The sequence below is a fragment of the Ipomoea triloba genome, chromosome 11 (assembly GCF_003576645.1).
Source record: "Ipomoea triloba cultivar NCNSP0323 chromosome 11, ASM357664v1".
Classification (NCBI taxonomy): Eukaryota; Viridiplantae; Streptophyta; class Magnoliopsida; order Solanales; family Convolvulaceae; genus Ipomoea; species Ipomoea triloba.
In genome coordinates, this window is record NC_044926.1 from 17,410,309 (window position 1) to 17,437,445 (window position 27,137).

Sequence of the window (27,137 nt, forward strand, 5' to 3'; positions counted from 1 at the left end):
CAGACTCTATCCATCTAGTGAGGATTGGTCATCGGATCATGATTTCTGGAAGAAACCTCACTTCCAGCAATTTCACATGACCAAACAGCGTATGAAAGGCATGGTGCGTAAGCCGATCGAAAAGTCTATACCTAAGTTGATTTATGCACCAAAGAGGCCCAAAACTTTTGCTAGCATTCCTTATGATTATCAAACGTATAATGGCTACATTGCACCTAGGCCTGGAGTAATGGGTCCAAGGTATAAATGGATGCCTAAACTTACTAACCAACCAGGACCCAAAGTTTGGGTACCTAAATCTGCTTGATCTGCTTGCAGGACACCAGGGACATATGGTTCATTGACAGTGGATGTTCGAGACATATGACGGGAAACTTAACACTGCTAGAGAACATCCATCCTATCGAAGGTCCCTTGGTGACATTTGGAGACAACGAGAAGAAAGGACGCACAAAGGCTGTTGGTGAAATTCATAAGAATGAATTGGTGATCAAGGGGGTATCTTACGTTGAGGGGCTCAAATTCAACCTCCTTAGCACAAGCCAGTTCTGTGACAAGGGCTACAGAGTGATCTTCACCAAAAGCAAGTGCCAAATCATACAAGAGGAATCTCTCGAAGTCGTCCTGGAAGCAGCAAGGAAAGGAAACATGTACATAGTGGATTGGAGATCTGCCAAACCATCCCTATGTATGCTGGCAAGGAGCAAGGAAGACTTATGCTGGGATTGGCACAGTAAGCTTAGCCATCTGAACTTCAAAACTATCAACAAGCTTACTAAGAGGAACCCTGTGGAAGGACTGCCCAAAGTTACGTTTCGAAAGGACAAGATTTGTGAGGCATGTCAACGTTGTAAACAGATCAAATCCTCTTTCAGAACCAAAGCCCAACGTTGTAAACAGATCAAATCCTCTTTCAGAACCAAAGCCGAGACATGTAAACAGATCAAATCCTCTTTCAGAACCAAAGCCGAGACATTATCTACTAGACCACTAAGTCTTCTCCATATGGACTTATTTGGCCCAGTAGATCCACCCAGCATGAGAGGAAGAAAGTACACTCTTGTGGTAGTAGATGACTACACAAGATTCACCTGGACCGTGTTCTTAACCAAGAAAAGCGAGACAAAAGTTGCCTTACCAAACCTTCTGAAGCAGGTTCAAATTGAAAAGGATGTCTCGATACTAAAGATTCGGTCAGATCAAGGTGGAGAGTTCGTTAATCAAGTTATCGAGAGCTACTGCAACGAGAACGGTATTCATCATCAGTTATCAGCTGCTCGAACGCCTCAACAGAACGGGGTTGCTGAAAGAAGGAACAGAACTCTCAAGGAAGCTGCAAGGACCATGCTCTCGCAAGCCAACATATCTCAAGGATTTTGGGCAGAAGCAATCAACACAGCGTGCTATACCCAAAATCGATCCTTGATCGTGAAAGGAGTTGGAAAGACTCCATATGAGTTGTGGAATGGAAGAAAACCGAATGTAAGCTACTTCCACACATTCGGGTGCAAATGCTATGTCCACAACAATGGGAAGACTCAGCTAAGGACTTTTGATGAAAAGGCAGATGATGGAGTATTTCTGGGATACTCATCGACAAGTAAAGCATTCAGAGTCTTCAACAANCAATCAACACAGCGTGCTATACCCAAAATCGGTCCTTGATCGTGAAAGGAGTTGGAAAGACTCCATATGAGTTGTGGAATGGAAGGAAACTGAATGTAAGCTACTTCCACACATTCGGGTGCAAATGCTATGTCCACAACAATGGGAAGACTCAGCTAAGAACTTTTGATGAAAAGGCAGATGATGGAGTATTTCTGGGATACTCATCGACAAGTAAAGCATTCAGAGTCTTCAACAAGCGGAGATTGGTGGTTGAAGAATCCATACATGTCTCTTTTGATGATAGAGCATCAACAGATCAACCATCAAAGTCAATGGAAGCAGCTGAGGAAGCTCAGTCGGAGTCAATCGAGAGATTAGACTCACCTCTCGATGGGAAGAAACCGATAGTTTGAGACGTAGCGGAACTCCAATCAGAATCAGATGATGAAGAGCCTACCAAGAAGAAAGCTCCTAACTCAGTTGATCCGATCCAGATCATAGTTGCTCAACCCACATCTCAACCTACAACGGAAGTATCAACTGAGGAGCCACAACCCGACCTAAGATGGCTGAGAAGTCACCCTGCTGATCAAGTGATTGGAGATGTACGTGACAGAGTTCGGACCAGATCAGCATACAGAGAAAGCATGTTTGCTTGCTTTCTATCTCAAATAGAGCCTAAGGTGATCGATGAGGCTCTATGTGATCCAGATTGGGTGCAAGCCATGCAAGAGGAACTTCATCAGTTTGAACGGAACGATGTTTGGGAACTAGTTCCGAGACCTCATCATCAGAATATCATTGGTACAAAGTGGGTTTTCAGAAACAAGATGAATGAGGATGGAGTCATTGTTAGGAACAAGGCCAGACTTGTTGCCAAAGGCTATTGTCAGGAGGAAGGGATAGATTTTGATGAAACCTTCGCTCCAGTGGCACGTCTCGAAGCCATACGCATCTTTTTCGCATATGCCGCCTTCAAAGACTTCAAAGTGTATCAAATGGATGTCAAGAGCGCTTTTCTGAACGGACTTCTCGAAGAAGAGGTGTACGTTGAACAACCTCCGGGTTTCTTGAAGGACGTGGGAGCTGACAAAGTATACAAGTTGAAGAAGGCACTTTACGGCTTAAAACAAGCTCCGAGAGCTTGGTATGATACCTTATCCTCTTTTCTACTTCAGTGTGGGTTCACCAAAGGCCTAGTGGACAAAACATTGTTTAGAATTAAGGATGGGGATCACATCTTATTGGTGCAAATCTATGTGGACGATATCATTTTTGGAAGCACCAATCCAGACTTGTGCGAGAAGTTCTCCAGGTTGATGAAAGGGAAGTTCGAGATGAGCATGATGGGAGAACTCAACTACTTCCTTGGATTACAAGTGAGACAGCTTAAGGAAGGTATCTTCATCAATCAGGAGAAATACACCAAGGATCTGCTCAGGAAATACAACATAGAAGGGAAATCCTCAGTCAAAGTACCCATGGGAACCTCTCTACGTATCGATGTCGACAGTGAAGGTCGAGAGGTCGATCAAACTACGTATCGAGGTATCATCGGATCTCTTCTTTATTTAACTGCTAGTAGACCAGATATATCCTTTGCAGTAGGTGTATGTGCTAGATTTCAGGCAAGTCCTAAGGAAAGTCACTTAAATGCATCTAAAAAGATCCTTAGATACCTCAAAGGTACGCAAAGTGTTGGACTTTGGTATTCGAGAGGTGGATCTTTCGAACTTATGGGTTATTCAGATGCGGACTTTGCCGGTTGTAAAATAGATCGAAAGAGCACATCAGGGACATGTCAGTTTCTAGGTGGAAGACTTGTCTCATGGTTCAGTAAGAAACAGCATTCGATAGCTACAAGCACCGCTGAGGCAGAATACGTAGCAGCTGGAAGTTGCTGTGCTCAGATTTTATGGATGAAGCAACAACTACTGGATTATGGTTGTAACACCCCGTAAATTCGTTCAAGCCTTTCGTTCGATAATTAATTCCTTGGGCAATTTAATTTAATTCCAATTGGGCTAATTCCTTCAATTTGATATATATATATATATGTATATATTTCTTGAGCCTAATTTAATTATTCTAATCAAGAGCCCAACTAATTGAATTTATTCTTGTAAGGGATTTTATTTAATTTGGACCCTTACAACCTTTGTAATTAAATAATCCTACAAGCCCACATTCTTGATCATACATTATATATATATATATATATTGTTTCTAAGACATCTTATGGGCTAATTCTTGTATTTAATTTGTAAGGGGTGGATTTATTAAGCCCAACTTACTAGTCTTGATTATATTTAATTTCCTACACCCACTATTCTATAAGTTACTTAAGCCCACATCATTTAATGTCTTACACCCTAAATATTGTATGTATTCTTAGTATATATTTTGAAGATCAAAATACCCTAAAGACTTTCACTCCTTTCTTCCTCCTACCCTATACTCCTACACGCCATTTTCCTCTCAAATTCCCTAAGAATTCATCTTCATTTTTCCCTACAAGATTTCAAGTAAAGGTTGCTCTTTTAAGCTTGGTTGGGAGTGGGTAAGTGCATCTATCCTAGAATCCATCTTGCATTTTGTGTTTTAGATAGTCTTTTTACATAATCTTATAAGTGTTCTTTTGGGGTTCTTTGGGAAAAAGATGATCAAGGTGAAGGTGGGGCTTTGTGAGCTAGCTTGAGGCTTGTTTAGATTGGAGAAAGCTCTTTGAGGTAACCATCCATGTCCATCAAATCTATTTTATTCACCTATTCTATATATAATGATCTTGGTGTTGGAAATCCTGAAATTTCTTGTTATTTGGCCTATTTCTTGGATGTATTTTGTTGGTTTTCATCTTGATCATTTGTCTTGTGTTGTATGATCAATGATGTTATGGATTTCCCTATTTTTTGGACTCTAAATGGGATGAAATGTGAGTGTATTTGGTCTGATTTTGTATTCTGGAAGTGGGATTTGTTGATCTGGGTTGAACTGTCTCTGGAAGGGATTTGGGTTGGCCTTGCGGAAGACCTGAACGGCACAATGTAACCCGCGAGGGCGATCCGCAAGGTGGCGACGGTTGGCTTGGGCGGAGGAGGGTGGTCCGCCGAGGGAGGCCGTCTCCTTCTCGCGGAGGAGACTGGCGGAAGGCAGTGATCCGTGAGAGTGTTCCGCAAGTTCACTGGGAGTTGATTTCCAGTGAACGGTTTCTCTGTTGTTGTTGTCTGTTATTCTCCTTTGTTTCTGATTATTGTTGGATTGTTTTGTTGGGTATTTTATACCTTAGCTTGGAGTATTGATTCATGTCTTTGGTTTCCATTTTTGGTATTCTTGATCTATTGATCCTTTGATTCATTATCTGGGAGTTGGTTTGTGTTCATATTTGAGATGAACACTTTGTTTTGGTTGCTTTGAGTGATGTTGGAGTATGAGGTTGTGATGGTGGTTTGGTTGAGGTTGTTGGTGGTTGTTGGCTACTATTGACTGTGCTACTATTGACTGTGCTACTATTGACTTCTGACTTTGGACTTCGGTCCCTGTGATTGGGTTGATTACCCCTGTGATTGGACTTCGGTCCCTGTGATTGGACTGTCGGTCCCTGTGATTGGACTTCGGTCCCTGTGATTGGACTTCGGTCCCTGTGATTGGGCTCATCACCCCTGTGTACCGGTTTTCCGGGTTTGGCTCTTGACCACTGACTTTGGGTTGGTCACCCCTGTGTACCGGTTTTTCCGGGATTGACTCTTGACTCCTGACTTCTGACTATGTGGTTTGACTTGGTTTGGAGGTTGGAGTTGGGGTTCCTTCTTGGTCCGTTTTGTGAGCTCCTTATGCTAATTCGGTCGATACCTTATGGATCTCGGTTATGGTTCGTTATTGCATTATGCTTTGTTGTTGGCTATTGGCTTTGTTTGACTGAGTCTTGGTTTGTGATTCGTTCAGCTTATTATTGTTGAGTATCGTTTTCAACTACTGAACAGTTCGTTGGTGTTTATATTCTATATGGGTGTGTAAACCTATTTACAAGCTTATGTATATCTATATCTCCTTGCGGGTGTGAATGGTGGTTGCTTAGCATTCTTTTGCTAATGGTTCTTTGTGTGTTTTCCAGGTATGGAGTAGTTATGCGAGAGCGCGCTAGAGCTTTCCTTATGAGGATGTTTAGCCTTAGTTTACCTTGTTTAGACTTTGGTTTTGGCCTGTGTGCCTTGAGATATTATTAGTATACTCTGGATTAGTGGTTTGAGTACTTTCGATGATTGTGGATTATGTTTTGAGATTTTATCTTGGTTTATATCTATGACAGCTTAGTCCGTTTTATGATTAGCCTGTGCATCTAGGCTGTGTTATACCTAGATGTGGCATGATGCCCCTTAGGTTTTAAATTCGCTTCCGCTATGTTCTGTTTGGTTGAGTTAGGCAGCTGTTGTGTTGAGATTTTATCTATCTCAGCCTGTGTGAGGTTGGGGGTGTCACAATGGTGTTGAATGTAAAGAGGTTAGGATTATGTGTGATAACACCAGTGCTATAGCTATTACTCAGAATCCAGTGTTACATTCAAGGACAAAACACATTGATATCACGTATCACTTCATCCGAGACCATGTTGAGAAAGAGGATATAACTTTGAAATATGTTGCAACTGAGGAGCAACTAGCAGATATTTTCACAAAAGCGTTATGTGAAAATAGATTTTCTCAACTAAGGTTAGAATTGGGAATGATAGAATTGGGATGAATGATCAAATCTTATCTTCTTGTATTTAGTGCCATGAACTGTTTCGCATGTGAGGAGCGGTTTCATCAACTTTATGGCAGCTTTGAAGTTACACAGCATTGAATGGTCATTCATATGGCATCCCGTGACTCAACAGTGGTAACTTTTTGGGCTATAAATAGAAGGGTTTTCTCATCAGTTTATGTCATCGATTTCTTCATGGAGAAGAAGAAAGGAAAAGACGATGTACCGTTCTGGTATAGAGGGAGAAAATCAGCAACGAAGTCCAAAGACTTTCAAGGAGAGAACTATCCAGAATCAACGAAGGGTGAACAGATTGCGCAGCTTCCTGATAATCCAAGCAAGCATCCTATTCCCATCCAAGGTGAATGGATCCCCAAATGCGAGGAGATCCACAACGATGGGATACTGGAGTCAGGAGAAGAGTCCCGTATAAGTGGGACTCCTAAAGCTGCACATTCTGGTAAAGGAACTCCCTCAACCAAATGGAGAACCAAGGGAAGGGGAGATAAAGCCTGTGAGGAAGGTAGCAGCAGAGAGAAGGACAAGAAGGAGTAGCCACCTCTAGTTCTGTTATTAGGATAAATAGGACTTTAGATGGCTAGTTCTTGTTCTAACGTTAGATTCCTATTAGGCTGTCCAAGGCCAAACAAAAGTTTCTATGGAATCTAATAGGATATTGATTCATATGTAATGTTTTCGAAAATCACTAAATGAACTTAAGGAAATGTTCCAAGTGATATCTTTTGATGAATCAATCTTGTCTCCGTATCGCAATCTGTGTTCGAAAGGTAGTTCGAGAGGTACATGTTCAGTTTGCCTATTTGTGTTATGTCTCGAAGAAGGGTAGTTCGAGAGATACGAGGAAGGGTAGTTCGAGAGATCACTTCGAAAGATATCAAACTGACTATCTACGTATCTCTAAAAGGAGGAATAAGGAGGGTTAGGGATCAATCACTCAGGGGAAGATCCTTAACCAGATCAAGACGGAGGAATAAGGAGGTTTAGGGATCAATCACTCAGGGGGAAGATCCTTAAACTCATTTGGAAGACGGTTCCACTCAGGGGGAAGATCCTTAAACTCATTTGGAAGACGGTTCACCTCAGGGGGAAGATCCTTAAACTCATTTGGAAGACGGTTCACCTTCGAGAGGTGATCCTTAAACTCATTTGGAAGACGGTTCACCTTCGAGAGGTGAAACTTAAACTCATTTGGAAGACGGTTCACCTTCGAGAGGTGAAACTGATGAGCTCATGGAAGACGGTTCACCTTCGAGAGGTGAAACTGATGAGCTCAGCGGATATATGTGGAATGGCTAACTTTGGGCATTAATGTTAGCCACGTGGTCTTCGGTTACTGACGGTTTTCCGTTCTTAAAGGCATTATCTTGATGAGTGGGAGCATGCTTATATAAATATCATCTCTTTATATCCCACTATCCAAAACCGCATTATATCTTACCAAAATACCCTAACCATACCTTACATACATAACCGTTATAAAAGGGTATTTCTGACCTTTCAATTCTTTTAAATTAACCAGGATCCCTTTTTCGGGTCAAGCTCTCAACCCTACCCATATATCCAACCCGAATCCACATGATATAAAATCCAATTTCTTCTTCCTCACCCGGATTCAAGCTCAAACCGAATACCCAAAACCCCCAAATCCTAAACACTCTACACAATCCCTCCAACACCTCAAACAATGGCGTCTGAATCATCATCATCATCCTCATCTTCCGGTGCATACCAGAGGGAGCTGGAACACATACGCTCTCAGATAAAACAAGTCAAGGCGAGGAGTATCCTTGACAGAGATGGTTTCGTTGCTCACTCGACTAACCCAACGATGGCGGAGAAAGTCCTGAAGAAGTTCGAAAAAGCAGGACTTATGAAATACATAACACACGACTACCAAACCATTCATGAACTCAACTTCACTGAATGGTTCGCGAATGCCAAGGTCACGAAGGGCAAAATAGAGAGTCGGTTCAATGAGATCCATATCACGACCTCTGTTGGTGACCTCAGAGCAGCATTCGACTTCGCAACGTCGGAGGAAGCAGTCCAGCACCTCTCGAATTATAACTTGGACAAGCAAGCTTTTTGGGACAAAATCCGGCTGGAGACTGCACCGCCCAGAGCATCCTCTGCCCTCCGCAAGTTCCACCTAAAGAAGAGGTTTGCTCTTGCTGCCGACCTTATCATGAAATTCGTGCTCGGCAAGGTGTCTGGAACTGACGAAATTAATCTGGACATCCTCAAAATCCTCCACGCCATCTGGAACAACAACAAAATGGACTGGGCCCATATCATCTTCAACTTCCTCCAACAACAAGTGCAAAGCTCAGTCTCCAACACCAACCTGACGATCTGTAAAAAGGTTGGTTTCGGTTTTGTTGTTCAATATCTTTTGCGTTTGAAGGGCTTGCAACTGAGGGAAGGGCGAGAGGTTCATCGGAATACCTATATGGGTAGGACGAAATCTCAAGCTCCAAAGGCTAAAGGTGTTAAGGTTACACCTTCTCCCTCAAAGCCTAAGGGAAGGGGCAAGAGGAAAGCCCCAGCCAAGGAGAAGGGCTCTGATGATGAGCCTTTGGAAACTCTGGTCAAGAGAGTTGAACTGCCAAAGAGGGCCAAGAGGGCCAAAACAGTGGCAGATGCTGAGGAACCACGAGTGGTGGTTCGAGAGTTATCAGTCCCAGCAGCAGAAGATCAAGTCTCAGTTGAAGCCGCTGCTGATGATCAGGGCACTGTGGTCAGGGACCCAGTGCAAAATGCTGAAAATGTTGTAATGACACCCATGGAATCTGCACAAGTCGAAAGATCAATTGCAAGAACAATAGCAGATGTTGGGTTGACTCGTGATCTCTCGGATGATCATCGAGAGATAAATGAACACGCAGTGGATTGTGCATCGCCAACAGAACTTCTGTCTGCTGACTCTGATGAGCTGAATGCTGAAGTCACTTCTCAGTTGAATCAAAGTGCTGAAAATGTGTCTAGCTTGGATGACTTCTCTAGAGTACTTCGATGGATCAACTGGAGAACAGGTCCGATTGATCAACTGGTTTCGAGAGCAGCAAATATGGTGGCAGAGGAGGACTTTGCTTTAAACTGGTTAGACCTCACTGCAATCCCAGCCAATGAACTTTTGAATCATGCCCATGAGATGCACGTGACCAGGAGAAATCTTGGTCGATCTGACAAAGAAAAGGGCATAGCTGTTGATGCGCAAGAAGTTGAAGCCGAGCCTGAAGTGGATCCTGAAGTAGAAGCTCAATTTCAAGAAGATATCAGGCTCGCCACTGCTTTATCCTTGGGATATCCAGTAGTAGATACGAGAGGTCCAGGAGAAACCTCAGGAGTTGCAAGAAATGATCCTGGATATCCAATACCAACAGCAGCAACACCAATATCCCAAGTTCGTGACTCTGCTCTGGACGAACAGGTAGCAGCTTCGAGAGGTAAATCCGAGACCTCTGAAGCACCTGAGGTAGCACCCAACTCCGTTCTACTGCTGCCAGCTCCTGAGTCCACACCCTCGAATGACACCGATGAAGCACAGACAGTTCGAGAGGGTGACATACCGTTGCTCCAACTCCCAGGCTTTCCCATCGATATGGAACTGCCTTCACCATTCCTACTACCAGATGACACAGCATCAACCTTTGTAGCTAGGATGGTTGAAAGAGAAAGGTGGAGTGCACCAGCTGCACCTGAAACAATAGTGATTCCTGACTCGCCTGAGCAAGCTGAGGTGCGATCTGATGAGCAACGAGAGCAGAATGTCCCAAGTCCTGCTGGTTCGAGAGATACTGAGGAGGACGATGCGACCATCGAAGGTGGAAACAGGGAAGCACCTGTCGACACTTCGTCTCCAACCCCACCAGCAGATGACCAAGTTCCCAGCACTGGTTCGAGAGGTGACGCTGAGGGGGAATTTCTATTGGACGGAAACCGGGAAACGTCCAATACAGAAGATCCCTCCCTGGCTGATCCAATCCCAACAGTTGCTGAAGCTGAGGCTCCAGGTTCGAGAGGTGATGAGCAAGAAGTGATCCATCCCTCAGGTGGAAACCGGGAAGCACCTGACATGGAGCTACCTTCGCGCTCTGAACCCAGTGTCCCTGCGGTCCCTCAGACACTCAATCGAGAGGTGGACTCGCAACTGCAAGCCATGGGTGGAAATCTGGAAGCACCCAAGTCCCCTCCGATAAAAGGTACTTCTCATTTCTCTTCTACTACTTCTGACTATGATCAACAGGCCGAAGAAGCTTTCATTGGCGAAGTGCGTCAATTCATGGCTGATCAATCTCAGAAGATGGCTCAGCTCGAGAGGATAATCACTGTTGTCCGCAATGCTGCAATGCCTGCCGCTGGCACAAGTGAATCCCAAGGCCGTCATGCAGAACTTCTCGATCAAGTAGTATGGGCTGAGGATGCAGCACAACGGGCTGCAAATGAGGCTGCGGTAGCTCGAGCAGAAGCTGAGAAAGCAAAGGCTGAAGTAGCCGATTTACGTGTGATCGTTGTCAAAAATAAGTATACGGGTTTTGATTTGTCGTTCCGCTGAGGATTGGCGTTTATGGCACGTAGTTGTGCAATTATTTACTTTTAGAGATTTTTAACCCACTTACGAGAATCCAAGCACAATTGTAAGCATAAATTGATAAATTAACAAACTAAAAATAGGAAATAAATACAATAAGAAAAGATAGGATTTAAGCTAGAAATTATTATTATCAAGATGCTATATATTCTTATGGATTAGGAAGAAAAATAATCATGGATCAAGAGGGCATACACTATAAGAATTCAAGATCATTTCGTGTCTTGAATTAGAGCAAGGGCATTTCCTAATTTCTTAGTACTCAACCCCGAACTCTTGAGGCTCCTCGGTATCAAGGACCCCCCCAATTCGTCTCCTACTCTCGTAGCGAGATATTTGGGTTGTACAAGAGGTGGCTCGAGTTTTTACACAACTTTCGTTGTAGCAAATACTCTCCAATTACTTGCCAATAAAAATAGCTAGTAATTACTAACAAGTTACAAACAAAGCCTCTTGAACAAGCTTATGATCCATAATTATAATTCTACCCTTATGAAATTAAAAGCAAGGTAGCATCAAGATAAATAATAAATTCCTACCTTAAATCCAAGTAAAATTAATTACGTAATGAAAGCATAAATGATAAAGAAAATAAAGGAAGTAAGAACATAAAAATAAATAAGAGCATACGGAAAGGAAAGTAACAATACATAAGAAAATTAAAAGAATGAAATGTAAATTACGAAAGAGGGAAAGAAAGGAAAAGGAAATACAGAAGAAAGAAATGAACATTCTAATCTATTCTACATTATGCAATGCTTCTACTCCCCCTTCATTTGGGAGTGGAGAGGACCTTATATAGGCAGCAAAGTATCAGAAATTGGAGTATTATGTAAGCCATGATGTCATTGAGCAACAAGTAATGGAGCAGAATTAAATTATTCGCACTCAGGACGTCACATGGACCCAGCTTCAACTTCCAGGCTGTTTTTGACCCTTTTTTGATCAGAATTACAAATTTTGTATTTCTGGTAAAATTGTAGCCCTTGAAGTCTTCTTTCCAACGGTATACAGATCATGTAATTTGAACATTCCTAGGCTGAGATATGATCAAAATACCGAGCAGTGGACAAACTGTGCGAAACTTCCAGCTTATTATTATTTTGTTCCACTTTTGCCTTGATTTGTCCTTGTGATCAAGACCATTGAATTGACTCCATTATTGGCTGATCTTGATTAATTGCTTGGTCATCCTACTTGAGCTGCTTCACGTGATCATCATTCCATTGTCTAATTTGCTTTCTTTCTCATTTTTCTTTTTGCCTCACTGCAATATCACTTCTTCTTGTCCCCATGCATTCATTATCACCACTACAATTGTTTAGGTGGCTAAATAATAAATCTAAAAACAACAGAATTAGCACTTCCTAAACAATAATTACGTTCAATTGTAATCTCTTCATCAACTTTGATCAAATTGCAATTATTTATCTCAATGAAGAAATTCAATAATATTATGAACATAATATTAATATTTAGTGGTTGAAATGAGCTTAAATATGGGGTAAAAATATGATCAAATATGCACTTATCAACGTGCCGAGCTTCAAGCTTTCCACAATTCCAGTGAACTTCGACAGGATGTGATGAAAGCCATACTCGATGATCTGTCGAACCAAGTGCCTGCCCAGCTACAATCACTTGTCGAAGGGGTGTCCATCCTTCTTTCCCGTCAGAATGATGCCAACAAGGGGGAAGGAAATCTAGGAACACGAGGGACATCCACAAGCAAGAAAAGGGCAGCTAGTGAACCCTTAACCACTGGACCTCCTCCGAAAATTCCAAGGACAATAAGCAAAAAATTGGAGGAAGCAAAAAGAGCAGAAACTTTAAGGGTTCAGCACACACTGGAAATGGAGAAAAGAAGAGAAGAAGACCGAGAAAGAAGAAGAAAGAGGCAAGAACAACAAACGGCCAAGGAGAAGAAAGATGAGCAATTCATGAAAAACTTCAAGTCAGGGTTCAAAGAAGACACAACAGAATATCTTAATGGAATCATAGTAAGTCTTCTTGCCAAAACTGACTTATCTCTTCACAGTGGCCTTACTCCTCTGGAATGCATCGATTGGTGGAGAGATGGGGTAATTGAAGGTAACTTCATAGGTGAAGCCTTCATCAACTACATTCACCTTGACGTATCAGATGAATATCTCGAGCAGGTGAACTCAAAAGACCCCATCAAGACACGAGCAGCAATAAACGAGAAGAGGAAAGCTAACAAGCAGTAAGCTCTCGATGTCTACATGCATTCCAAACTTTATGTTGTTCTTTATCTTCTTTTAACTTTTCTGCACAGTGATGTAAACATTCCTTAATCTCAATATATATATCTTTTGCTGGGGGTGTTGCGTGTGTTTGTTATTCATGTCTTAGCAGATTAGTTTTCATGTCAAACTTACCGTATGCGCTGAAAATAAAATCAAGTTTATTTTCTTACAAATCAGCCATATAAGTAAGTATAGTGTTGGCATCATCAAAAAGGGGGAAATTGTTAGGAACATATTGTAATAGGTTTTGATGATACCAAATGTAATCTATAATCCCCTAAGTCTCGAAAGATAGGAAATTATATGTAAGTTCGACAAGTAAACTAAGAGCGAAAATACAACCGGGTAACTTGAGCTCAACTCGGAAAATATTTAAGCTTAAGGTAAACTTGTGTGAACATCTTAGAAGTCTCGTGTTGTAACCTTATAGACAGATCAGAAGAAGGCACGGGACAACACTGGAGGAATAAGGGTCTGCGAGACATCAACTAAGTCTCGAGACATAAGCAGAGTTCGAGAGGTAGGACCTCTCGATACAGTTATCCAGTTCGAGACATAAACAGAGTTCGAGAGATAGACCTCTCGATATTTGAGTTCGAGACATCAAGCGATCAAGATATCAACCTTGGTCTCGATACACTAACAATTCTCCAACAAAGCTGAATGACGGTCATACTTAAAGTTTGGAGAAGAAGAATATCATGGAGATGGAATAATGAAGAGGTGCCGAACGTGAAGATTTCAAAATGGGCGGAAATGGATGACACGTCAGATTTCCACCACAAACGGTCAAAAGGTGCACCAATGCTGAAGTGGTCTGATTCCCTACAAACAAGGAATAATGGGAATATAAAAAGAGTAACTTTTACCAAAAGACGAAAGTGGAGCATGGACTCAAGAAAGTGAACTATGGAATATTCACTACAAGACAAAGAGGTTCAAGTTACAAGATCACCACTCCATGAAATATGCTGAAAATATGCAAGACCCATGATCAGCATGGGAGACAAATTTCAAACGGAATAATTTTCCCTCCAACGGAATTATTCCTCTACTCTCATATATAAGGACGTAAAGACACAGAAAAAAAAAAGGGAAAAAGAGAGAAAAAGGAGTTAAAAAGAAAAGAGGTTCGAAATTCTTAAGAAGTGTCTGTCTAAAACGTTCAAGTGCAAGTGCTTAACTTGGAATATCATCCTGATATTCAAAACAGCGAGAAAACACATCTTAGTGTTTGAGAGAGTTACAAAGCTTAAACTGTTATACATCTAGAAGGTGACCGAAGCTGCTCTACATCGAAGTTGATTCAACGATAGCTTGTGGTCAGATTGGAGTCTGTTACATTCAACTGTGACAACCAAAAACACCTTGCTTTGGATTAAGCAAGAGAGGTGGAGTAACCTGGCAGCTGTCCGAGTGAAAGAAACCTGAGGCTTGACGCGGGCTTGGTGATCAAAGGTCAAGTGCTCGAGAGGTGGAGTAGCTGGAAGCGGGGAGAAAGACCTTGGAGAGGCGGAGTAACCTGGGAGCTGTCTTGTGAAGATCCTGAGGCTTGACGCGGGCTTGGTGATCAAAGCTCAAGTGCTCGATAGGTGGAGTAACAAGAAGCGGGGCGAAAAACCTGAGGCTTGAGGCGGGCTTCGTGATCAAAGCTCAAGCGCTCGATATTGTACTAAAAAGGGAAGTTTTAGTGCAATCCTTCCAGGGAGTTTCTGGAAGAAGAGTGGACGTAGGCGGGTTGGCCGAACCACTTAAAAATCTCTCTCGCATTTACTTTCTGCCTTTATCTCTCGCTATCTAACTCTCGAACTGCACTGCATATAACCGCACCTCTCGAACTAACTCAAACTCGTGCTAACTAAAAGGGGATAAGTTTTCCGCTGCGCATAAAACTTTGTCTTCATCTTGTGAGGTATCGGACCTAAACATCCTAAGTCCAATACACACGAGAAGTCGAAAAAGATTTGCAAAATCTTATACAAGTCTATTCACCCCCCCCCCTCTAGACTTGTACCCCATCCCCTTGGGACCAACAGTGCTCACTTGCAACTACTTTTAGTTGCAAAATATTTTGTTGTTGGCTATGCTTTGTGCAGGAAATTTTCTCTATCAAATCATTTGAAGCTTGCCAATAAGTGCTAAAATGAATCCCCATGGTTACCCACACCATGGAGGATAATCTTATAGAAATCCTCAACCCCAACCATATCCCTATTACCCCCATTCTACCTATGCTTATCCTCCACCAACATACCACTACCGACCTCCATACCCTTACCCATTTCCACACCACCATTTACCACCTCCATATCCATATCCATTTCATACACCCAACCATCACCCATACCCATATGAAACACCACCTCCACCTTTCCAAGAAAATTACCCTTCACAATCACCCAATTTTCAAGAAATTGACTCGTTAAGCTCCCAAGAAATATCCCAAAGTATAGAGAGTAAGCTTGCACAAATGATGAGAACAATCGACCCAACTTATACTCCCGAGTCAAATTCATTCCCTACTTCCCACCTAAACACCTACTACCCACCTCCATCACAAATCCACGAAGAAAACAATACTACCTATTCCTTTGAAACACCACCCTCTTTCCCATATGACACCCATACCAATCCTTGTAACTATATCCCACCGGCCTCAGACGAAATTGAAATCCTAAAAGTGAAAATTGAAGAATTCACGAGGATGGCCAAGGAGGATACGGCTAAACTAAAAGCCGAGATCAAGAGCGAATTGAAAGACTATCTCGTTACCCTCCGGGAGGAAGGACTTCCACTAGAAGAGGCTGAAACGAAGATGATATCCATGATGGAGGAGCTCATGAAGATGAATGAGTCCCGAGCCAACTCCGCCATCATAGATGACATCCCCACTTTGGAAGCCCATCCAAGGATTGTACAAGAGGTCGAAAACGAGCAAAATGCTAAGGAAGAGGGGAGTTTTGGAGAAATAGAGGATTGTTATGCCCCGGTGCTTGAAGAAGTTCCAATTTTCGAATTGGAAAATCAAAAGGAGGTAGAGATGGAGAGTGAGGATGATGACATTGAGCTAGTGTGGGAGGATGAAGAGCCAAAATATGGTAAAATTCTTAATCCTTCTTGCATTAATATTCTTGAAAACCCTTGTGCTCTTGTTGAAAACACCATTGACACTTGTTTAGATGACTCCCTTTGCATTAATATTTCCACTACATGTGATTATGATTGCTTCAAATTTCGGGAGGATGATTCCATAAAAAATTTTGATATATTGATTAATGATTGTAAGGATTCTATCTTGTTTGCTAATGAGTATGATTGCTTTAACTTTTCGGAAGATGAATCCTTTGTCTTGGGTGAAAGTGAGTTGATGAGTGAGGGCGATGATGCTTCGTTCTACTCTTGTGAGAGTGAGAGTAATTTTTGGGAAGATGAGAGAAAGGAGTGTGAGGAAGGGATGATAGAGAATGATGAGATTCTCACACTTGATCTTATAGAGAAAGTTGAGTGGAGAGAGTTGACCACACTTGAAATTGAGGAGGGGAGTGTGGAGATATGGTTTGAAGCGAATGAGAAGATCTTTAGGGGGAGAAGAGATAAGGAGGAAGAGGAAATGAACACCATCCTAGAGGAGTTAAGGAGGGTGTTTGATGCTAGAATTTTTCCAACCTTGCATTTTGTTCGTCCTTTACTTATGTGGGTATTCAAGGATGTTACCCATCTTGGGACATTCCTTGAAGCAAAGGTTCACGGGACGCTTGGTAAGGTCCCAAAATCTGTGTGCTTCGAAGGATAGAGCACACAACGTCTGGCTAGGAGACGTTAAACCATGGCGCACTTGGGAGGCAGTCCCAACATTATCCTTAGATTAGAACTTTATTTCTTGTTTACTTTTTCCTTTCTCTCTTTTATTAGTAATTTTTCTTTTTTAGAATAGCCTTGCTTGAGCTAACAATGCAGGTGATTTTGGTACTAAGCCATGACAAATGAGCTAAACCGGATCAAACATGTAATCTACTGACCACGCCTGCTCACACGCGTGGAGCCAGGCGTGGAATTTTTCCAGTGCTGACCCACGAGGACCACCACGCGTGTGAGTCGCGTGGACAGGTCCTAGGCAGTTTTCGTGCATTATTTTCTTTTCATCCAATTTTTCTAAGTCTCATAGGTCTGGCCGTGCCAATAATCACAACTTTTAAGCAAATACCAAAAGGCGAGGAGATGATGAGCCGACAATCTTCAAATAGACGGGCAATAAACTGAAGACAAAGCTGTAGACGCATCTTATGGTATATCATTCTAACTTTTCTTCCTATTTTTATGAGCATATTTGCCTTGGTTCACAAAGGATGAGTCGCATGATTTTGTTATAATGGGTATAATATTTTTTAGAAAATTTATTTGAAGCCCAGAGCACACTTTTTAAGTGTGGAAAGATGCTTTAATGCATAATCTTTTAAGACCCTAATCCTTTTTCCTCTATTCCTAATGGAAACATCGAGGACGATGTTCGCTTTTAAGTGTGGAAAGGATTCATGTTTCTTGAAATAGTCGATTAATTGAGTGATAAGGTATAGGAACTAGAGGGCGTGTTATTGCCAATACTATCTAGGAGGGCTCCTAACCTTGTGCCATAAACGAATGTCTTAAATATGCTTTGGAAGTTACACTTTGCACCAATTTGCACAATTTGACCAAAAATTGAAAATTTTATGTGTGCTTGCATGCCTTCACCTTGTATTTTGTTTGGACCTCAGTCAAGGATCTCTCCAAGTGGGAGTGTGAATCCTTTGAGTTTTAGAAAGATAAGAATTGCGAAGCCTGGAAATTGAATTAATCTTAGCAGGACATGGGGCAAAAGGAGAGCCTAAGTGAGCTTTGAATGAAAACAATCCTAATCCCTAGAAAAAGGCATGAGGGGTTGATATGGTGAAAAGTATAAAGGCAAAAGGCCATTCCTAGAGATAAAAGCGAGGTGAGCCATCTTGTCTGGATAAGGGGTAACCATTGCACTGTCTTCGAAAAAGCATGGAGATCCATGTGAAGTCGGTTACCCCGAAGAGATCTTGAAAGATGAGAAAATAGAGAGGAGGTGAGCCACTTCGCTAGGATTCAGGCACCCATTGCACTGACCTTCGAAAAAGCATGGATCTCCATGTGAAGTCGGGTAGCCTGATGATGTTATCTTAGGAAGTGAGAAAATAGAGTGATCGCCCAAGCCATGGCGATGAGCGGTCCATGTCCCTACCCTCACTTATTTTAATGTAAAAGGGCTTTGGCGTTAGGTGAAAATTGGCTAGGGGGTGAGCATCGTTCCCACTAGTCGGATCGGCTGGAGACCCCTAGAAAATACAAGATGAAACCATTTTTTCTTTTGCATGCTTGAAGGTGTGAACAAAACTTTTTTTTATGTTATATCTATCTCCTGAGACTTTAACTTCCTTAGCATATTTCTTACATTTGGTCGGCATAAGTTTAGTGGTCTTGATAGATAGTGTAGGGAATTTCATCCACTCAACTCCGAACACCTACACATCGCTTGATCAATTGACAATGAGAGAACGAACTATACTTGGTGCTTATATGATTAGAGTTTAGAAAAGTATGCTTGCTTGACGACAAGCAAGGTTTAAGTCTGGAAACTTTGAGAAGCACCAAGAATAGCTCATTTTAGGGGTCATTTAAGGGCTATAATTGTATGGTATAGTACCCCTTTCATAAGAATATCATGCGTTAAGACTCGAATGTAACCAAAACCGCTAACAAGAGCTTGGAAGATGCTTTTTAGCTATTTTACAGCCAAACGGAGGACCTAAGGCCAAAACGGAGCAGAAAATGGAGAAACCATGAAGCAGGAGCCTCCCATGCAGCCTCACACGCGTGTGGAGGGGAGTGGAAACATTCCAATAACTCCCCACGACCTCCACCACGCGTGTGGAAAAAGCGCGGAAAAATGTCTTCGGGGCTCGACGCGTCGAGAGCCCTGTGCCACCCTAAAATTCTGCTGCGCGAAATTATTACTATCTTGCCCCTATTTTGTTCCCCCTATATAAGGTTCCTTATTTCAGACCTTTGGGGGAGGAGGAGGCACCCCATAATTTAAATCTTAGTTTTCTTTTCCAAATTCTTCCCCTTAGGGGAGGAATTCCAATACTCCTCCTTAGATTAGAGTAGATTAGGATGAAGATGATGATGTAGATTTAAAGCTTCCTTTAGGTAACATTCTTCTTTTAATATAAAGTTTGAATCTTTACTTTCTTGTTTTGTTTCTTTGTTGATATTTATATTTAATATGTTAGAGTAGAGTAGTTGGGTGTGTGTGCCCTTGTTGATCTATGGATTGATGCTTATATTTTATCTTATGATCTTGGATATTGTGGGAGTATGATTGATGTTTTGTATGGATGATGTTGTTCAATATTTGCTTCTATTTCCGGTCGGGGTAGTTAGTAAACCGAGTGGAAGTGAGAGTGTGCGCGATAGCGGCCTCTCACGAGCCCAACTCATCTATATCTCCGCTCTTAGTCCGAAAGGACGAGAACCGAGAGGAGTGGTAGGCTAGGTGTTCGATAAAATGCCTCAACCGAATGAGGATTGAGAGTTTGAGTGTGACGCCACTCAATACAAAGACCGTGACTCCCTAGATCAATCCCGAAACCCAATTCCAAGCTACCAACGATAATCAATCCTTTGGCTTAACTTTGGCATGCACCCCTTTCCTTTTACCTTTTGTATTTTTCATCTTATTTTACCTTTAAAACCTTTACCCAACCAACCATGAACAAACCTTCCCCTTTGATTCTTGTAACTCTTACCTTTCAACTTCCTAAATGCCACGCATATTCGGTTCCCATTCTCCATCCTTGAGAGACACGACACTCGGGGAGTCTTGACTCTTCGTTTTACCACTTCATCTTCACCTCCTACTAAATTACAACCATCAGGATGACTGCGCCTGAACTAATCAAGTGGTGGAAAAGACGAATCATTAAGGGCAAAAACCTTGGCGAAGCTACCAAAAACTATCTTGTACTTCGTGTGAAAAACAAGTATGCATACAAGATTGAAGGATTAGATGTAGTTGAAGCCAGAAGGGAAATCAACAACATGCTTGATTTATGGGACGCTGAAAAAGAGGAAAGACTCAAGCGTAAGAAGACCAGCATAGACAAGGAGAAGATATGATCTTCAGTCCTCGATTTGAATTGCTATATCATGTAATCTTGTTTTTTATGATAAATAAAAGACATTCTTTTGGGGTCTATGCGTGTGTGAGTTTTATCTAGTTTTTATGACTCCTCGTACTATGTATTGTTTAACTCTACTATTCGGCTATACTAATAAAAATCCATCTTTGGATACAAATAGCCAAATGGTTTGAGTATAGGTATTGGCATCATCAAAAAGAGGGAAATTGTTAGGAACCCTGAGTCATTGATTTTGATGATACCAGAGACCCGAGGAGACCCCCCAAACTTTTTCAATGTATTTTGTCTCTTAGTAGGACGAATCCTTGTCAAGAACTCATTTTGGATGAGTCCATATAAATCAAGAGTAACTTTTAGTCAGACTTAAGGTGATCTCAAAGCCGAAGACTTGAAGATCGAATACTTGAAGACTGAAGTTATATAAGGCCGAATACTGGAAGGGCCGAACTCTTGAAGACCGAATAATCAAGATGATTAATTCGAGGAGATGATGAGAGAATGATAAAGTCAATCATTCTCACGAGTACCCAATACACTAAGACTCTAAAGACATTCTTTGGAAACTTGTCTTGTCCATAACCTTGAGGTTGGGTATGATCAGAATGTCAAACGGATCCTAGGCTGTGATCCCAAGGAGCATTAAATGACATGTCCTTTCGTGTAAGACAAAAGACAAATTGTCTTTGCACTAAAATAGACAAACGGCTAGAAAGTACTGACATTCACAAATGGTCACTTGTTACCTAGCGGATATTACACACTGGATATAGGCTTTTGAATTTTCGTTTCCCTCCAACGGAACTAAAACTCACGCCTATAATACACATGCTCCCTCTCATTTGGAGCAGTTGGTTGACATACGCAAAAAGCAATAGCAAGCTAAAATCAGTGTGCAAAATATTCGTAAGCTCAAACTCTTAATTCAATTTTCAAAGGAAATCTTGTGAAGTTCAAGCATTGAATCAAGAAGCTCAATACAAGATTTCCACGTTGGAGAAACTCTTCAACCATTTCAACCAATCTCTACTTAGGAGAAGTAGAAAGAGGCGGAGTAGACTTTGAAGGAGTTGAAAAACCTATTAATGCGTGGCTGCCGGGCTTGGTGATCAAAGGAGCACGTTGTATAGAGGATATTGTACTATTAAGGAGAAAATAGTGCAATCCTTCACAAGTTGTGAAGAAGAGTGGAGTAGGCTTAGTTAACAGCCGAACCACTATAAAAATCTCTCTCTCTCTCGCTCTCTCTTTTTACTTACTTCTTTACGCACTACATTACACACTAACAACCAAACCTAACTTTTCATAATCACAAAAATCGTGCAAAGTGATATTAAAATCTATTAAAGCTTTATCTTTCCGTTGCGTTTATCTTTGGTCAAGTTCAACCTCCTTAAGGGTTCGTTCTTGCAAAAAGTTTTTAAAATCCTTGTGAGTCAATTCAATCCCCCCCCCCCCTTCTAGACTCACACCTTATCAACCGGGACCAACAGATCTACCTATGTTTTTAATGAAAGATGTAAACATGAAATAAGAAAAGAAAATAAAGTAGTAATGAAGATTGGTTGAGTTCTTCTCCCAAGTATATCATTGCTCGTAAACAAAGTATGATATCCCTTATTAGCATGCATGCATCCTTTAAGTACTAGAGAGGGAATGGTAGCAACAACATAAGAATAGGAAAACAAAAGCTAAGCATAAGAATATAAAAACTTAAAATAGCCATATGGAATTAGTCCTCTTTGTTAGTTCCTCTCCTGCACCTTAGGTAGTATTTTCCAGTAAATATATCATTTAATGACGTAAATTGGTTATGTCTTGCACTCTTAGCTTGAATTATTCTATTATTTTCCCATTTAAGTAACTAGTTTATGTATTCAATATACAAAACTCTAGCTATAAAGTACAAATAAGTAGGGGTGTGTAATACCCGACCCTTCCAGAATCTGAAACTGGTGTGGTTCGGGTGTCATTATCTGATTTACTTACCCGAACCGTTTATTGGCTATTATGTGGCTGTTGTCAAACAGGTAGGATTGAAAAATGTCTCACCCGAACCGCCCGACTACTCGATTATACATATATATATATATATACATACATACATATATATATATATATATATATATACATGTGTGTGTGTGTGTGTATATATATATACGCCTTTGTTCAGAGGGTTCAAACCTTAGATCATTTGTGGCTTTGTGCGCAGTCGCGACCCGCGACTTCTCCGATCCCCCTCTTCTCTATTCTCTCCTCTCTGTTTTCTCAACTCTCAGAGTCTTAGTCTCTCTTGAGTCTTGAGTCGTCTACTACTCTACTCATCTAGATTTGGTAGTCTGTAATATGTATCTCAGATAGTTGAGACACCTTCCGGTAGAAGCCCTTAATCACAGTAGTTCGTTGGTTCAATTTGCGACTTCACATCTTTGACTGACATTGTTGTCATTGGTGGAAGCCCTAAAACTCCGGTGAGGCTTTTATCTAGAGAATAGAGATTAGACTCATTAGAGACTGAGTCTTTGACTCTTTGAGCCATTTGAGGTATGTTGGAACCCTATAGTTCAAACATTTTTATTGTTATTGTATTACTGTTTTTGTGGGTTTGTGTTTGACATGTGATTCTGTACATAATTTTTGTATTTCTGTTATGAACTTATGATATATTGATTATAATGAAATTAGGGTTTGCCCTAATTTAGTTAAAGTGTTAAGTGTGGAAGCCCTTAATTGTTGTTATGCCTTTGATATGTGCTTCTGTTATAATCTGTTATGATAAATTTATTATAATGAAATTAGGTTTGTTGCTATGCCTTTGATATGTGATTCTATTATAATCTGTTATGATTGATTATGAATTTCATTGTAATCAATTATGTGATTCTGTTATAATCTGTTATGATAAATTTATTATAATGAAATTAGGTTTGCCCTAATTCAATTAAAGTGTGGAAGCCCTTAATTGATTCTTTGATATGTGGAAGCCCTAATAGCCCCTAAATGATGAACTTTGGAAGTTCTGAAATAAAAAATAAGTTGATGGAATTATGGACCCTTAAATCAGTTCAATGTGTATATGTGTTTGACTATATGAGTCTAGTTGTCTATCCACACTACACTGACTTGATCTTTTATTCTTATTTGTCCTACTGATTTCTAATACCCATCCGTAAAGATAGAGAGTATTAGTTTGTCTAGGCAATCTCCTATAGTATCTAGTGAGGAACTTACTGAGGTGGAAGTAGAAGCTGTGGAGAGAAATCAATCTCAGCAGCAAAATGTGCCTCCTTCTCAATCTGTTTCTTCAAAAAAAAAAAAAAAAAAAGGAGGTTGAATCCAGATCCAAGGTATGGGATCATTTTGAGAAAATCAAAGACAGTGATGGTATGGTTATGAAAGCAAGGTGTATTTATTGTGCAAAATTATTTGCTTGTGAGTCAAAAAAGCATGACACATCTTCCTTAAGGCATCATATGCTTAACTGCCTAAAGAATCCTCACACCAAAGATGTTAGACAATCTCTTTTTTCATTTCAGCCTGTGGCTAGTCCTAGTCCAGACAATGGGGTTAATGAGGGGGTCTTAAGTACTTGGGTGTTCTATCAAGATGCAATTAGGAGGGCCCTATCAGAAATGATACTCATTAATGAGCTTTCTTTCAAATTTGTAGAGGGACAAGGGTTTAGGAAATTTATTGTTGTTGCTTGTCCTAGGTTTAAGATCCCATCTAGATGGACTATAATTAGGGACATTTATCAGATTTTTTTCTAATGAGAAGGTAAATCTGAAGAAACTGTTTAAGACTTGCTACCAAATAATTAGTATCACAACTGATACTTGGACTTCTGTCCAAAGGATAAACTATATGTGCATCACTGCACATTTTATTGATGACCAGTGGAAGCTACACAAAAAGATTATTTCCTTTGTCCATGTCACCTCACATAGAGGGAATACATTGCTAAAGCCCTAGAAACATGCATGCTTGAGTGGGGGTAAAAAATATATTCACTGTGACTGTTGACAATGCATCTAGTAATGACATTGATATGGGTTTCTTCAAAAAGAAGTTGTTGTCTTGGGGGTAGGGGTTTCTTCTGTGAAATGCAATTATGTGCACATGAGATGCATTGCACATGTCTTAAATTTGATTGTCCAAGATGGGTTAAAGGATGTAGACAATTATGTGAAGAAGGTGAGGGATGCAGTTAGATATGTCAAAAATTCTCCTGCTAGGCTAAAAAAATTCAGTGACCTTGCTGATTTAATAAGGGTGGAAGCCAAGTCTAATTTGACTCTTGATGTACCAACTAGATGGAATTCAACCTATTTGATGCTTAAGAATGCACTCACATATCAAAAAGTATTTGGGGCCTATGAAGAAAATGATAGTTCATTCTCCTCTGATTTAGGTAAATCTGTCCCAGATTTTATGGATTGGCATTCTGTTGAGCATATGGTCAAGTTGCTTAATGTTTTTATAAAATGACTCTGAGGATTTCTAGTTCTCTGTATGTGACTGCCAATAATTTCTTCTCTGAAATTTCTGACTTGTCTTACATGCAGTTTGAAATGGTAGAAGCTGAATATGCCTCTGTTAAGTTGATGGGTTCAAATATGAAAATGAAGTTTGAGAAATATTGAGGTCATCATGATAAAATGAATTCCATCATCTTTTATGCAAATATATTGGATCCAAGGGATAAAATTGCATACATGTCATACTAGTTCACACAACTGTATGGTGACGTTAAGGGAAAATCTTGTTTTAATAATGTTTTGACTAGTCTGAAAAATCTGTATGATGACTGTGTGCCCAGTTCTTCTGTTTCTACTACTATTGTGCAAGAGACTTCTGTCACTAGTACATCCCACTCTGAATCTGTCACCATTGGTAAACCACAGTCTAAATTGAAATCTCAATTAAAAAAGCAAAGAGCATAGAGTGGTGAGTTGGGAGGCAAAAAAACTGAGTTGGAAATATACCTCAGTGAGGAACTTGTGGAGGATGAAAGCCTTGATTTTGACATTTTAAATTGGTGGAAGGTCAATAGTAGTAGGTTTCCTATCCTATCCAGTTGGCTAGGGATGTTCTTGTTGTTCCCATTTCCACTGTAGCCTCTGAATATGCTTTTAGCATTAGTGGAAGAGTGTTAGATGCATTTAGGAGTTCTTTAACTCATAGGATAGTGGAAACACTTGTTTGTGCCCAAGATTGGATGAGGTTGCCAAATCACCCCATCACAGTGGAAGAAAATCTGGATGAGGTGGAGAGATTAGAAAAAGGTAACTACTAACTACTAGTTAACTTCATTTTAATTACATAATTTTTTAAATCTGTTTGTTTAATCTTTTTTTTGTTTGTCTTATTGTTTGTTTGCAGAATTGATGAGTGGCAGTGGAGTTGGTTTATCACTTGCCCCAATGCTATAACTAGCTTACTCCTCTTAAGTCTTAAGGCTTAATTTATTCATTTATTCTTTGTTTTTTTTGTTCAATTGTCTTGACTTGAAACTGGAAGGTGTTGGACAGATGCCAATTGGCAAAATGGTAAGTGGTTGGGCAACTATTATTTGTTGTTGTCATTCTGCACTTTGCTAGTTGGAACTATGAGGCAAGAACCAATGGGCCATAATGATTGATGGACACTGCAAGTCTGCAATGGTGTTTTTAAACATTGTACTTGTTAGTTGTTACATTATGATTTATGAATTGTGAGTTGTGACTGATTTGTTTAAGTTCTAACTTTTCATTAGGGGGAAGATGAAGAAGAATAGTAGATTCAGTATATGTAATTGTACTTCAGTTTTTGGGTTTTTGGTCAATTCACTTAGTTGGTTACTTGATGCCCCTAGAGGCAATGATTGGACAATTTGGTGACTGGAGTCACTTATTATGTAATTATGTACGTAGTTTGTTATTTCTGCAATCTGTGATCTGTCTATGGTTTATTTGTTGCACACTTGCAGTGTTGCCTCTCTTGGACTGTTGGTGACTAGAGTCACTTGTTATTATGTATATTTTGTAATTTGTAGTTTGTTAGTTGATAGTAGTTACTTGGTTAATTTGTCACTTATTTTGTATATTTGCAGTTGTAACTTGTAAAATGGCCATATGGTTTAACTAAGTCACTTTAGTTATTTTGTCCGTAAACTTGTAAAAATGTAGTTTTGTAATTTATTATATTAGATTAAATCAGTGTTATTTTTATTTCCGAATTTATTATGAAAACCGATTTAATCGATCAAAACTGAACTTTAAAAAACTGATTGGATTTTCGATAATTAGTTGGCAATTTGGGTATTAAAATAATTAACAAAAAATCGAGCGGTTTTCAACATTGTATAACCGAATCGACCGAACCCAACCGACGCACACCCTACAAATAAGTAGTTCGTAATTTAAAAATAATACTAGTAACATTTTAGTTAACTGTGTTAAATTTAAACTCAAAATCTTGATCCCACATTGCCTATTTTAATATTGGCATTATTTCGTACTCGCTGATTTAGATGGCTTTACGGCAATTTCTACAATAGTATACACTTTGAAAAGTATACAATTTTATTTGAACATAATTAAACCCCAGTAAAAACAAAAAGTTATGAAGATACTTGTATCTCTCATCTTATCACAAAGAATAAAGAAGAAATGCCCTACAGTAAATCTCTATAGAGCATGACAACACATTAAGACAAAATCTTACTAT

The 27,137-nt window shown here is 40.3% G+C and overlaps 1 protein-coding gene across 1 annotated transcript; it reads left to right on the forward strand.

Moving 5' to 3' along the window:
* Positions 1–339: 339 nt before the first annotated feature.
* Positions 340–25,861, forward strand: LOC115996008 (the record flags this gene model as incomplete). Its single annotated transcript, XM_031235151.1, has 14 exons — positions 340–882; positions 973–1,563; positions 1,803–1,904; positions 2,547–3,565; positions 6,111–6,333; positions 8,963–9,335; positions 9,402–9,468; positions 9,649–9,799; positions 23,605–23,727; positions 24,600–24,887; positions 24,995–25,056; positions 25,249–25,322; positions 25,547–25,714; positions 25,812–25,861. Coding segments are annotated over 14 exons (3,834 nt in total), but the record flags the coding sequence as incomplete, so codon positions are not given.
* Between the last annotated feature and the right edge of the window lie 1,276 nt (positions 25,862–27,137).